This window comes from Cyprinus carpio, unplaced genomic scaffold (genome assembly GCF_018340385.1).
Source record: "Cyprinus carpio isolate SPL01 unplaced genomic scaffold, ASM1834038v1 S000006801, whole genome shotgun sequence".
In the NCBI taxonomy this organism is placed as follows: domain Eukaryota; kingdom Metazoa; phylum Chordata; class Actinopteri; order Cypriniformes; family Cyprinidae; genus Cyprinus; species Cyprinus carpio.
The window spans coordinates 17,337-33,070 of record NW_024879387.1 but is presented as its reverse complement, the minus strand read 5'-3'; the positions used below and the strand labels follow the sequence as shown (position 1 = coordinate 33,070).

The following is a 15,734-nucleotide window of genomic DNA, read 5'->3' as shown; positions in this document are numbered from 1 at the left end:
GTGATTTTGCCCACTTGTTGTTGATAAATATAATGTATCGATTCAGTATCGATTAATAAAAGTTGCGTGGCAGCACTGACAAGTTTATGAGCTTCTGAATGTTACTTTTTGCACAGCGCGATCTCAGATCTCTGTGCGAGTGGTGTGCGCACACGCATCAATTTAAAGCAGCGCATGAACGGTAATTAAACTGAACTGTTTTAATGCATTGGCCTCTTCACACACACACACACACACCACATATGGCACACTGTGTATCTGTTATTCACATTTTTTTTTTAAAGTTTAAAAAACTTTTTTTAATTATTCTTAAACTATTTGAATCAAATTGTTTTTTTAGTGTATCATTTTTAAAATGTGTATGTACCATTTAAAAACAGAATACACTAAAACGGGGGGTTGTGTTGGGACAGTGGTTAACCAGAAAAATGTAAAATGGCATGTCATGCCAAAAAGGTTGCCGACACCTGTTCTAAGCAGAATAAGAATAAGGCTGAGAGCTTTTAATGTCTTGGAAATCTTCATATAGCCTTAGACTTTCTAAAGTAATAAAATTATTTATTCTCTGTAGCTCCTCTATAGCTTTATCTCTGTTGACTTTGCCATTTTTGCTACTAAACTTCAGCACCTGTGTGAGCAAACTGTGTGTGTGTGTGTAACAGCTCAAGCTAATTCTGTTTTTAATAGCGTTTCTAAAGATTTAATTGTGCTTTGAGACTTTTTTTATTCCCCACCATGCCAATAACTGATCAATTTTTGATGAAAATTGTCATTAAACACTTACTCCCATGTCGTTCCAAACCCATAAAAGCTCTGTTATTCTTTGGAACACAATTTAAGATTTTTTGGATGAAAACCAGGGGTCCTGTGACTGGTTGAATAATTATGATATAGCTCTGTTATTAAAATCTTATAACTCAAAAATATGACCATATATTGACTATCACTTTTAATATGCCAGTGAACTGTTATAGATGCTAATTTTTAATATTTTTATTATTATTATTATTATTATTTTATCCTGGATCATCAGAAAAGCTTGTATTTGTAAAGTACTACGATCTCTGAGGGGTTGAGTAATTTTGATTGCAACTCTAGGTTATAACTGTAGGAAAATTTAAACTGCAAAAATAAAAAATTGCATTTGTTGTAGTTTGCATTCACCAATATATAACTTTACCCAGCTTTACTGTGAAAAGAGTCCATTCAGGTCAAAATCCTGTAGTGCATCTTTTTATTTTCTTCATTCTAGAACATGTACTTGTGTGACAATCTGTGTAATAAGGAAGAATAACATCTTTTCTTTAGACTTTCAGACTGCAGTATCAGTGAAGAAGGTTTGAAAGCTCTGTCTTCGGCTCTGAGATCAAACCCTTCACACCTGATAGAGCTGGATCTCACAGGAAATGATCCTGGACCATCAGGAGTGAAGCAGCTCAGTGATTTACTACAGGATCCAAACTGTCAACTCAAGACTCTGAGGTGAGACCTGATGAAATAATGCTAAATAAAGATGCAGGCAATTTATTTATAAAAAATATTTCATTAATACAGTTAAAGTAAATCCTCCGATTTCACAGTGTTTCAGAGTCAAATGTTATTTCTGAAATGAAGTAACACTGTACACTAGGGCTGCATGATTAATCGCATGCATTTGTCATGCGTGTCTCATCAGTAAAGCCGGTCCGTGATTAGCGGTAAATGTCTGTCACCTGTTTTCAAACGGGGGGGGAACGGGAGCGGCAGTTAATACACAGAGCCGTAGTTCACTGACAAGCTACGCAATATTTGTTCATAATTGAGATTAATCGCATTCGATTATGAACACGATATTGCGTAGCTTGTCAGTGAACTACGGCTCTGTGTATGAACTCCCGGTGCATTTGAAAACAGGTGACGGATATTTACCGCTAATCACGGAACCAGCTTTACTGATGAGACACGCATGACAAATGCATGCGATTAATTGTGCAGCCCTACTGTACACTCAACACACTGATGTATGGTTCTCTAAATTCTTGGTTTATGTGTCTTGTATAAGAGATTGCTGACTGAAAAAACGTGCGACTTTTGTAATGTGGCTATCATCATCATCAGCAGTATTTGTCAACTGTCAGCTAAAACATACTGGTAAATATTCAGATTAAAACGAAGTGTTTTCTCTTTATGCAGTCTGAAGAACAAACTGTATCACAGAAGGAGGGTGTCATGTTCTGGCTGCAGCTCTAAATTCAAACCCTTCAAATCTGACAGAGCTGGATCTGAGTGAGAATAAACTAGGAAACCCAGGAATGAAGATCATCTCGACTCTGTTTGAAAATGTACAGTGTAGACTGGAAAAAGCTGAAGTAAGTATTTTAAAAGTGTATCCCATTAACTACCCAGACTCTAGTGACCCACCACAGTTTCATAAATTTTAAATCACTGAAGAGGACTGCGCAAATAATCAAAATAAGATCGGCATTGTGATATGAGTTATAGCAGTCCACAAAAAGCTGCATTTTAATTAAAAAAAGTTTTGACATGCCCTGACTTTTGTGCTTTTTTCAGTTGCTTCTAAACATATTCATGGCTAAAGTCTGAAAACACTGTATTCAGTAAAAAACTGGGCTACAATAATATGTAAATAGCATACACGTTCATGATTGTGTTTTTGAGAAAACAACGTTTTTGCAAGTCACTGAAATAAAGGTCATAAAACACATACAGAATATTTGTTCACAAGACTGTCAAACCTGGAAATTTGTAGCCTAGAATTTTTGCTTCATGATGTGAAAATCATCTTGTTTACTCACTCACAGAAAACTATGGATTGACTTTTCTAAGACACTTTTTGTTTCGTAAAGGGCATATGCGAATAGGCGTCATCTAACATGAATATTATTGTGATTCACACCTGAGAAGACAAAGACCCACATTATGAGCTGCATAATGAGCCTTTCTGGCAGTTGTGTGACTGAGAGGGAAGACTTACAAGAACGAATGTGAGGACAAAATAAATGTATATATTTTTTATGTTTGTAGTTTTATTATATTTAATTATGCCAAAAAAATAATTTGAGATTCACTTGCAAGTGAGGTTGAAACAGTTTATTAGGAACAATCAAAGCTGACTTTCAAAGCTGAATTTTTAGCATCATTACTCCAGTCACACAATCCTTCAGAAATCATTCTAATATTCTGATTTGCTACTCAATATATATATATATATATATATATATATATATATATATATATATTGTTATTATTATGAATGTTGAAAAGAGCTGAGAATATTTTTTTCAGGTTTTTTTGGTAAATTGAAAGAACAGCATTGTTTGTAACATTTATCATATTAATCGTTTTTATTTATCATGTGTGCTAAACAAAAGTTTTAATTTCTATATATACTGACTCCAAGCTTTTGAATGGTATAGTGTATATTGTTAAACTTGGAGTAAGACTGGATGCTGAAAATTTTGCTTTGATCACAGGAATAAATTAAATTGTAAAATATATTCAAATAGAAAGCAGTTATTTTAAATAGTAAAAATATTTAGCAATATTAATGCTTTAGCAAAACTGATATTGACTGGTATTGTGTCATGTTCAAATGTATAAATGAAACATCACATAACTAGGATTTACAAAGTGTATATTGTTTATGAGCTCTTAAATAAACTACACTGAACGAGCCGTTGTAAGGGAAACAGGTCAATTTAGCTCAAAGGGAATCATTTAAGATTTTAAAGGGAATTTGAACAGAATCGCTGTTTCACAGCTGATCACTGAAACGGCCAGCGATTCACTGAACGAGCCGTTTAACATCAAATCTGCACTGGATATTAATATCCAAAGTATAGTGAAAAACTATTAATTAGCACAGGAACAAGATCGGCAGTTTAAGACATTAACTTGTAAGCACAAAACACAAGATACTTATCTTTTCAATATGAATAAGGCTTTATTAGATAAATCTAAGACATATACAACTAATCTAACACATAAGCACACACACTCGCACATTCAGATAAGTTGCAGGAAGATAGAAAGTTAGGGAAGAATGAGTTTAAGAGAATGAAAATGTGTAATCCCAAGTTTACAGCAATACGCGAAATTGCATAGACATGAACAACCATCAATCATTTAATTAACCCTCACATTGAGTTCCTCAATGAGGTTAAAGTTATATTAGATACACCAGTACAGATCAGAGTCTGGAGGTAAAGTTACTTGCGTTGCCTGTGTAACGGGGTTCCCTTTGTTGTCGTTGGAAAGGGGGTTTCCCGAGGTTGCTGATTGGCTGGAAGTTCAGTAGTCGTTGAAGTGACGTCTTGGGAAGCCCGTGGTTGGGCGTAGGCTGACAATGCGGAGTTGTGGGCTGGTTGAAGTTGAACGGGCACTCGAGGTCAGAATCGGAGACACAGCGTTACAAAACTTAACTCAGAACACGAAACTCTCAAACGGTAAAGAAAAGAAACTAAAGTAAAAGAACAGAAGTAAAGGTTTGACGAGACTAGGTGGTGTTTCTTCTCATCGTGGCTAAGTAGCAGCAGGCGTGCAGGCCAAAGCACGCTCGAACCATGCTCAAAGAACGCTAAAAGTCATGACTAAAAGCAGCAGCTGAAAAGAAAATGCTAAAAGCCAAGCTAAAATCGAAATTTGATGGGGCCCTGAGTATTTAAACTGGCCTTTTGGACACACCTCAAATGTTGTCTTGACCAATTAAAATATAGTCTTTGCTTGGGGTATCATAAATTCATGTTATCTTATCAAGCATGAGGTCCGAATTTTCCCGCTCTTGCAGGGTATAATTTTGGACATGATTCTTATAACAACAATATGATACATTTGACAAATAACTGATGGTCAGAAACGTTTCAAGCAAACAGATTTGTACACACACATACCAAAACATGAATATGAATCCTTGACCTTGGAGTCAATCCAAGGATCTTGTTTACTCTCATGGGTTCACATGTGATGGTCAGGCTCTACAGTAACTACAGTGTTTTTCTTTAATTTTCCCCAAATGCAGCCATCAAATGCAACACAAACAAAAGAGACCTTACCAAAAACACCCCAAATTATGTTAAAAAGCTGTTCTGTGAAAGAGTTGGTTGGTTATCTTGCTTCTGACTTGTGGCACTAGGAATTGATTTACAACACCCTGTTGCCTTTCTGAGGAATTTGGCTCCTCATGTTTCAACTATAGTCCTGATCGAATCTTTAATTTGTCTGGTTTGGTGTCTGATATGCTACAACATTATTAACAATATTGTGATGGTCACTGATACTAATAGTACAATAGAACATTTGGATGATTTAAATGAAACTTCATAATGTTTCAGTTGATTATACATTTAGTCAGGAATGATAATTTGGAAACAGTCTAGCAAACTAGTAAAAATGTTTACACATTATGTGAAACCTAATACAAGTATATAAATAAAAAAAAGACTTATGTTTATGATCTCTGCTGGGATATAGCGCTTCACTCTTGTTTGCTGAGGAAATCCAAAACTCAGATCCTGAGGTAATCCTCAGCACATCTTCTTGAGGTGAATTATGTCTTATTCCTCTCAGCTCGAAGCAAACAGTAAAAATAAAATGTAAAAAAAAACTTGAACAGTCTCGCTGCTTTGTTTTCTGTGGTATGGGCGTATACATGTCGGGCACTTCACGTAGAACATTATAATCTCAATAGCATGTTCAGCAGGTGGGTGTGGTCACATTAGATTTAATTAAGGGAGACGTGAAAGACGGACATCGCGTTGTTTTCATATGGATTACTTTATCACAGAATATTTGTTTTTGGTAGCAAATATTTGTTTAAAGTAGACATGTTTAGTAGACATGTCAAGCGTTCTATAGATATCGCTCTCATGTCTCTGTGTTGAGTATTCACTGAGTTACAGTTCATTTTATTGACACATTTCTAAATGAAGATCACCACAGACAAAGACTACAGACAGCACACCTTGTTTGTTTTCTTTATTTTATAAATGCACAAAGTTTTGTTGTTATTATGTGTGTATACAAATAAAAGTAGACCCTTTACAGATTCGATTGATGTATTGCTCTTATCTGTACGATCAAAACTGAAAGTGTAATTTAAGTTATTTTCAGTCTTATCAGGAGAATATGCCTCCTAATGCGTATATGCAGGGATCGACTTCAGAGGGTTAATATTTATTGTTTTCGATGTGTGTTCAAACACTGGTGGCATCACTCAAAATCTGTCAAAGCTATTAACTACAACACAACTCACATAGTTTCCCATTAAAAAATGTACTGGGGGAAGTCATGGCCTAATAGTTAGAGAGTTGGACTAGTAACCCAAAGGTTGCAGGTTCAAGTCTTAGGTCTGGCAGGAATTGTCTGTAGGGGGAGTGAATAACCAGCGCTCTCTTCCACCCTCAATACCACGACTGAGATGAGACACTTGAGCAAGGCACCGAAGTTGAGTGCAGTGTAGAGAGGGACACTGACCCCTCCTCCTCCTGTTGGTGCGAGCGAGTGGTCAGTCACGTGTGTAGGATGGCCCGGGTACACTTCACATTCAGCGTTCCTTTCTGTCTAGCACACAGCCGCGTCTGCACAGCTTTCAAAAGTATACTCAAACGTAGATGAGCGCGGACGGAGGAGCTCATATGCACAGTACCACGAGGTGCGTGGCTGTCCGCGAGCCCTCTTGATGATGAAAATAACGTAATGCAAACGGTGCGCGGATGGCCAAAATATATTTTGGCCTTTACATGATCGGCAACCTGCCGTTTTTGCCTTATTGCAACTCTCTGTTCTGGATTTACACAAACTGCGCTGCAATGAAATCATTTTCCAAAATGTCATTTATGTTAAAATATGAAGTCTGTTAATCCCCGTTAACACAGGCCAGAGATGCTGAAGACAGATGCACAGAGAAAAATATTGTAGCGGGCAGATCACTCACTGTTCATGATGCACGAAACTATTGGAAGAAAATCCTCAATATTGATTTGGGGGTTTATATGAATGTATTTCTGAGGAGAGCTGACTGTCTTCTGAAAAGTTTACGTGGTATAGTTTCAAAATACAGAGAATCACATTCAAGTTCAAGTCTGCTTTATTGTCAATTTCCACATGTACAGTACATACATACAGAGAATCGAAATTGCGTTACTCTCAGTCTCCGGTGCATACAGATAACATTAACATTAAAGCCTAAAAAAATAACTAGATCAAATATAAAAATGTAGATACAATTATACAATAAGGGATTTATAAAAAAAAAAAAAAAAAAGACATATAAAAGACATATAATAAAAATAAAAGTTAAAAATAAAGTTAAATAAAGCAGCGCAAGGTAAATGACAGATATAGTGCAAATCAATGAAGTGAACAAACAGTGCAGTTAAAAGATTTTTAGTGCAAAAAAAATCACTTATTAAAAATATTAGGTCTTAAGTCTGATTAAAGTGACAAGTGACCAAGAGCAGTTATTTAACTGACTGATGAGGTAGTTCCAAGCCGAATGAGGTACTGAGCGGTGAGTGAGCAGACCCAATGCTGCACAAGTGACTCGTGCATGTCATCATATAATTAGTGTGTGTGTGTGTGTGGGGGGGGGTTCATAGTTCAGTGGTGCCTGGGGAAGAAGAGGGGACGGGGGGCAGGTTCGGGAGGGAGTTCAGCTTCCTGACAGCCTGATGAATGAAGCTGTCCTTCAGTCTGCTGGTCCTGGCCTGGAGACTCCGCAGTCTCCTCCCTGATGGTAGCAGGCTGAAGAAGCTGTGTGATGGGTGAGTGGGATCCCCTGTGATGCAGAGGGCTTTGCGGGTGAGACGTGTTCCATAAATGTCCTGGAGGGAGGGTAGAGAGACACCAATGATCTTCTCAGCTGCTCTCACTATGCGTTGTAGAGTCTTTCGGCAGGACGCGTTGCAGGCGCCATACCACACAGTGATGCAGCTCGTCAGGATGCTCTCGATGGTGCCTCTGTAGAATGTGTACATGATGGGGGGTGGGGCTCTGGCTCTCCTCAGTTTGCGGAGGAAGTAGAGACGCTGCTGTGATTTCTTGGCCAGTGCTGCAGTGTTGTCGGTCCAGGAGAGGTCCTCTGTGATGTGCACACCCAGGAACTTGGTGCTGCTCACTCTCTCCACAGTCGCACCGTTGATGGTCAGAGGAACGTGCTGAGTGTGTGCTCTCCTGAAGTCTACAACAATCTCCTTCGTCTTCTCCACGTTCAGAGAGAGATTGTTGTCACTGCACCACCCGGCCAGGCGGCTCACCTCGCTCCTGTAGTTTGTCTCATCTCTGTTGCTAATGAGACCCCCCACAGTCGTGTCATCCGCAAACTTAATGAAGAGGTTGGAGCTGTGTGACGGTGTTCAGTCCATGGGTCAGCAGAGTGAAGAGGAGGGGGCTCAGCCCACATCCTTGGGGGGCCACCCAGTGTTCAGTGTGTGATGGTGCTGGATGTGTTGCTGCCGACCCGTACTGCCTGAGGTCTTCCAGTCAGAAAGTCCAACAGCCAGTTGCACAGCGAAGTGTTGAGCCCCAGCTGACTCAGCTTGTAGATGAGCTGTTGAGGGATGATTGTGTTGAATGCTGAACTGAAGTCTATGAACAGCATTCTGACATAAGAGTCCTTTTTTTCCAGATGGGTGAGTGCTGAGTGGACGGCAGTTGAGATGGCATCATCGGTCGACCGGTTGGACCGATATGCAAAACTGGAATGGGTCCAGGGAGGGGGGGAGGGCAGACTTGATGTGGTGCATGACTAGCCGTTCAAAGCACTTCATGAGGATGGGGAGTAAGTGCAACAGGACGGTAGTCATTGAAGCAGGATGGAGATGGCTTCTTCGGGACTGGGATGATAGTGGTAGTTTTAAAGCATGTGGGAACAACAGCCTGACTCAGTGAGATGTTAAAAATGTCTGTGAAGACATCAGTGAGTTCTGCTGCACAGTCTTTCAGTACACGCCCAGGGATGTTGTCAGGACCCGGAGCTTTGCGGGCATTGATCCTGCTGAAGGATCTCCTCACACTGTCTGGGGTCAGAGTCATCACCTGGTCCCCGGGAGGAGGTGGAGTCTTCTGTGCAGTGGTGCTGTTTTGTTGCTCAAAGCGAGCGAAGAAGGTGTTCAGCTCGTTCAGCAGAGAGATGTTGTTGTCACAGGTCCGTGGTGGGGGCTTGTAGTCCGTAATGGTCTGTATCCCCTGCCACAGGCTCCTAGTGTCTCTGCTGTCACTGAATTGGTGAGCTATCCTCCTGGAGTACTGTCTCTTAGCCTCTCTGATGCCGCGGGACAGGTTGGCCCTGGCTGTTCTCAGGCCCACCTCATCTCCAGCTCTGAAGGCAGCATTCCGTGTCTTCAGGAGTCTGTAGACCTCCCCCGTCATCCATGGCTTCTGGTTGGCCCGGACAGTGATAGTTTTTGTGATCGTTACATCATCAATACACTTATTGATGTAGGCAGTAACAGTCTCTGAGTACTCCTGGAGGTCGGTGGTGTTATTGCATGTGGCAGCCTGTTTAAACATGTCCCAGTCAGTTGTGTTGAAGCAGTCCTGAAGAATCTCTGATGATCCTTCTGGCCACACTTTAATCTGTTTGTAAACTGGTTTGGCGACTTTAATGAGTGGTCTGTATGCAGGCATTAGCATAACAGTGATGTGATCTGAGGCTCCGAGGTGGGGGAGGGGGAGGGCTTTGTAAGCTCCTCTCTGTGTGGTGTAAACAAAGTCCAAAATGTTATTACCTCGTGTTGGAAAGTTGATGTGCTGGTGTATTTTTGGAAACACACTCTTAAGGTCAGCATGGTTGAAATCCCCAGCTATGATGAGAAAAGCATCCGGGTGTGCTGTCTGCTGCTCACTGATGTGTTGGTACATTTCATTAAGTGCGTCTTTCCTGTTGCTGGTGATGTTGAATGGGGGAATGTACACTGAAATGAGCAGTATAGCAGTATATTCCCTCGGCAGATAGAACGGCCGGCACTTAATAATCATAAACTCCACCAGGGTTGAGCAGTGTTTGCTGATCACAACAGTATCGCGGCACCACGCGTCATTGATGTAAACACAAAGCCCGCCGCCGCGGGGTTTTTCCTCCCGCGACGAGAGCTCTGTCCGCTCGATAGCACGTCAGCTGGTCGAGCTGAATAGCGCCATCTGGAACGCTGTTGCTGAGCCATGTTTCCGTGAACACAAAAAACACAACAGTCTCTTACAGTCCTCTGAGTTGAGCGTAGTAAACGAATGTAGTCCAGTTTATTGTCCAACGAGCGTACGTTAGCCAGTACGATGGTGGGGACAGATGGCTTGTGTGGGTTAGCCGTTAGCCTAGCCCGGATACCTCCGCGCTTCCCCCTCTTCTGCTTCCTCTCACGCCGCTTGTGGCGCCTCCGCTGCGGGCGAGATGCAGTGGTGGGGGTCGATGATGGTGAAGGCCTCCGTAGCAGATCGAGATCCCGCAGCTGTTCCGCTTGCGCGGAGTTTAAACTGTAAAAATGCGGTTCTGCCGACATCGAGCAGAAACTCGCGACTGTATTTGCGCTTACAGACAGGTAGAAGTGACGACAACGTGCAAAAACACTGCGACTCACAAGACAAAAAAAACACGAAAAACACCGTTCTGTCGGGACAGAGAGAAGCCGCTGCGCCACATGCATCCAAATGCAAACACGTGAGATTTCAGTTTTGGCTTCAAATTGGGTTATTAAATCAAATTTTGTTTATGATTATTATTATATAACTAAATTATATAAATATGTATATGAATTATATAACTAAATTTAAAAAAATGTAATTATAGATTTAGTTTAAATAAAGATGCCAGTCTTTATTTTTTTAGAAAAAAAAATCAAAGAAAAAAATAAAAACTAATTCTACTGTTTCTAATATTCTGTATGTTGCTCAAAAAATATATATTGTGTCCAGCAGGAAAAAAGTTTTTTTTTTTTAAACCCACTCATTTTAAAAAAAATTAAACATTTAAAGAGCTGTAACAATACCGTGAAACCGTGATATTTTTGCTTAACGTTATCATACCGTCACAATCTCATACTGGCCCCATGCCTAGTACCTAGCACTCCTCGCTGTCATTAAAACAGCATGCAACAAGAAAAGTGACCAAAAAACAGCGCATCAGCTACAGATGTTTAAATATCTAAATTCATATGTTTTGTTTAAACTTTTTGAATAATGAATTTATGTAAGGTCAATGCTTAACTCCATCCATGAGCAGAATATTTTATCTAAAAGTGTATATTGAAAGGAAAAGAGAGTCTGAAATCATTACTTCGCTATTACGCCAGTCCTAGACAGTATTGCACATTTTTATGCCAAGTTTATTTTTTATAAATCCCAATATGTATATGGAAAATTGCTTACGCATATTTATATGCCTGTTTTGTGCATACACACATTTATACATGAGGCCCCAGAAGTGTGGGATTATAAACTCATGATTCTGAGCCGAGAGGAAAAGAGAGAACGACGAGGTGATTTTTCTTATCAGAATTGTGAGATATAATCTCGGAATTGCAAGAAAAAATTCAGAATTTTGAAATCAAAATCTCAGAATTTACCTTTTTTATTCTTTTATTCCATGGCTTGCATAGACTGCTATGTTAAAACTGGCATTTTCTGCCACCAGATCGGCTTCGCCCACAAAAACGTCATCACTGTTTGCAAACCCCTTCAACTGTTAGAGGAAATTTACACCCCGGTTCACAGTGTGTGTGTGTGTGTGTGTGTGTGTGTGTGTGTTCACTACTCTGTGTGTGCACTTGGATGGGTTAAATGCAGAGCACAAATTCTGTGTATGGGTCACCATACTTGGACTTATCACTTCACTTATCACTTACTGACTTCACCCTCAGCTGGAAGATTGGCAGCTTAGTTTTTTTCAATCAACTTCATACAAAGCTAAATTGATGCCACTTTGTTCATTCTTTAAGTGAACTTTTGCCTGCGCACTAGTGATTAGATTCACTGTTGAAGCTTGAACATCAGAATAGAGTACAGATGACACATCCGGTGTGTAATGTCTGTGAGATGTCTGAGTCGCAGCGCTTGTCTCTGGAGCTGCTGGAGACAAGGCCTTGATTTGGCTTTTTTAAAGGATAACAGTGGAGTTCAGTACACAGATGTTTGTGAGGAAACAGCTGATCACTTTATCAATTGACAGTTTTTACATTAATGTTTAACATGTTTACAACTAAACGTTCATTTTGGACTGAGCTATATTTGGAAATAAAAACTAAATAAATATTTTATAAGTTATGGAGAATTGTTTTATCTGTATCTCTAAATAAAAAACCGAAAGCATTAAATAATTCAGAATCCGATTTAAAATGAAATACATTTTAATCTAAGATGTGGTTTTGGTAATTTATGTTTTTCTGATTTTTTTGTTCTGGCTAGAAGAAGTTCTGAATGACTGATAAATAAAATAAAAAAATGCTGGTGAGCGAGTTATTTTGAGTTTGAACGTGAATTTGAAAGGTATACTTAGTTTTGCGTTCATGTATTTTCCAACATTTTTGACATGATGTTAACAGATTTCACCAGATTTGTACAACAAAGTGTTTATAAACCTGTTGTGAACTAAACACAGAAACTTAAAGGTCACTGTTGAGTTTTTCCAACAAAATAAGTCTTTTATTGAAAAGTAAAGAAATTAAGACAGCATTGTAAGTATGGTTTAGATTTAAGTACTGTACTTTAAAATGCAAAATATTGTAATAAACAAATTAAATGATAACTTCACAGTGTGAATATCATGCAAATCTCATATTGGTGGATAAAAGTGTGAGCTAAAGCTGCTATTTGTGTAATTGTATGTATATCTTAATTAGTTGTGTTCTCTCTTCTACAGGTTAAACTGCATCAGTATTACAGATGAAGGTTGTGCTGCTCTGGCATCAGCGTTTAATTCAAACCTCAGAGAGCTGGATCTGAGCAGGAATCAAATAGGAGACTCTGGAGTGACAGAAATCTCCAGTCTGCTGAGAAATTCAAAGACACTACAGATACTCAGGGTCTGAATTTGGTTAATCTAAACATGAATCAATGTAAAGCTCCAGCTGGTCTGTAAACTGATGCTATGTCACAAGGAATGGGTCAGTGATGTGAAATTGATATGTTGGTGTAGATACATTTATAAAATATTGACAAACAGATTGATTTTTGAGGTGATGGAAAATGTTCTTAATAGTGTATTAAATGTTTTTAATCTGATTTATTTTAGTCTTTCTGAAGACTTTCAGACTGCAGTATCACTGAAGAAGGTTAAAAATAAAGTTGCAATAAAAATTATTCAACCCCCTTGACCTGCAAGAAATTTTGCTGCGGCGGACAAAATTTTTATAAAAACAATTCAACAAAGGCATCCGTAAAGCATTAGAGAAAGTTAAATACACTTTTGAGTTATTCTGAGAAACAGAACATTGATGAAACATGATGAAAGTCAAAATTGGCTCTAAACATTTGTTCAAAATTATTGAACTCCCAAAAAAGTCAAATTTTGTGCAGAATCTTTTATTCTTTAAATTCACCAAGAAACATTTGATTTTGAGTATCTACCTAGGGATGTCCCGATCAGGTTTTTTGCCCTCGAGTCAGAGTCATTTGATTTTGAGTATCTACCGATACAGAGTCCCAATCCGATACTTCTATAATACATGAAAAAGAAAAGAAGAAATAAAGAAGAGCGAAAAAACTGATCCAGGATGTTCAATAAATTACAATTTGAAATATATTCAAATAGAAAACAGCTATTTCAAATAGGCTAATAAAAATATTTCTAAATTTTACTGTTTTGCTGTACTTTGGATCAAATAAATGCAGGCTTGGTGAACAGAAGAGACTTCTTTAAAAAAACATTAACAAGCTTACTGTTCAAAAACTTCTGACTGGTAGTATAGGCAACTTTAATTTTTCTATAATTTCTAGCTTCTAATTGGCTTAGAAATCTATAACTGCTGGACGATAACAAATAATAATGACTTCTTTATATACTACAAACACTGTTTATCACATAAGGTAGAATAGTTTCTATACTGTAATAAATGCTATTTCAATCAGCACTGCATTGTTCATATACTTTATCACCTGCTGGAGATGACTTGAAAAACCATATATTGTCGTAATCGTATATTAATGTCTTCGTGTTTCCAAAAGTTTCTGTTTTTCTGTGAAAATAACTGTTTTCATACAGCGATAGCTGGATGCTTTTGTCCATATTAGGAATTTCCTGGTATGACTTTCTGCGTGATAGCTCCCTCCGGCTCCGAGAATAAAACAAACACACACTGCAGGTGTTTAGCGCTCCGTGATGTTCATCTCGCCTTATTCTGGGTCCGAATAAAACATCAGATCATGCTATCAGAGTCCTAAATGGGAGGTAACGTCCGATTCCGATCCAGTCTGAAACCACGCGATCACCGAGTCCTGATCGGGAGGCAACATCCGATTCTGATCGTGTCTGAAACCATGTGATCGGACCCGATTTCCGATCACGTGATCGGATCTGGACATCCCTAGTTTAGAAGTTTCTGTCATCTCTCTACTACAGTCTTGGTCCATTCCTCACCTGAAAAAGCTTCCAGATCACTGATAATCTTTGGTTAAAAGCTTCCAGATAACTGATAATCTTTGGTTTATGACTGATCCCTGAACAAAGCAGAAGTAGATTTGGATGTGTACTTTGGGATGACTGTATGACTGATCCCTGAACAAAGCAGAAGTAGATTTGGATGTGTACTTTGGGATGACTGTAGAGGCCAAAGTACAATTCATAGTAATGTGAATACTTTGCACCAAAGGCATCACAGTTCTTGTCAAAAACCTCCAAGTTTGACGATGGAGATGGTGTTCTTCTGCTTATGAGCTTTTTCTCTTTTACAGCAGACATACCGCTGATCCATGGGTCCAAAAAGTTCCAGTTTGGTCACATCACTCCATAAAACATTCTTCCAGAACTCCACAGGTCTACACAAATGAATTTTAGCAAGTTCAAGTCTGCCTTGGGTTCTTCTTGTGTTTTGATACCCACCAATCAAACAACATACAAAAAATAAACTTAAAAACACACATTTTAAACACCCACCAACCAAATAAAAAAATTAAAACAGCAATGATGAATAGGGGTTAGATTTTTATGACATAACTCTGTCAAGTGTTACTGCAAGACCTGGAGAACAAATAAATCAGCCAGTACAAACTTACAGTCCTCTCCGCCAAAGGTCTGTGAGCGATCTTTCGGCAGCTTCTTTTCCACAGCATGCCGATATGGCTTCAACCAGGAAAATCTGCCCACACTGAAACGCACTGGGATGGGTCTGTCAGGATCTAACATCAGTCTTAAATGCAGTTTTCTCAGAACCACCAATCAAGTTCTTCTACAGTAGGAGCCAACAACCATTTTACAGACACTCAAATGGATTCTAATGAATTGGCATCCATAAACGCAGAAGTTACATGCATCATCTCATTCCAAAGGCTTCAATGTGCCGGTTCCCAGCATCGGAAGTGATCGGAGAGAGGCATTACGAAAACTAGGATTGCTGAAAAAACTGATATTTGTTGACCATTTTCTCCAGTCGTGATGTATCAAGTAATGTTTCTGGGTTTAAGCATCTTTTCCGTTTTAATTGAGAATACCATTACAACAGCCATTTATGAGCACTGTTTATTCTCACTGTGTAATCTCTGGTCTCATGGTGTCCTATACACCAATATTATACTTTTTTTTAAAAACAATT

The 15,734-nt window shown here is 38.9% G+C and overlaps 1 protein-coding gene across 3 annotated transcripts in view; it reads left to right on the top strand.

Annotated features, from left to right (window-relative positions):
• Positions 1 to 13,404, top strand: part of LOC122144922 (NACHT, LRR and PYD domains-containing protein 3-like) — a 72,983-nt gene extending 59,579 nt beyond the window's left edge. The window contains exons 1-2 of one of the 3 annotated variants that reach the window (XR_006159954.1): positions 1,421 to 1,482; positions 12,848 to 13,404. Coding sequence is in view for 1 of the 3 variants with exons in the window: in XM_042756135.1 (XP_042612069.1) it covers positions 12,848 to 13,016 (169 nt within the window). In the remaining 2 variants the exon portion in view is untranslated. Of the gene's footprint in view, positions 1 to 1,420; positions 1,483 to 12,847 lie in introns of those variants that run through there. The other 2 variants (XR_006159953.1, XM_042756135.1) reach the window with 2 other exon arrangements.
• Positions 13,405 to 15,734: the final 2,330 nt, after the last annotated feature.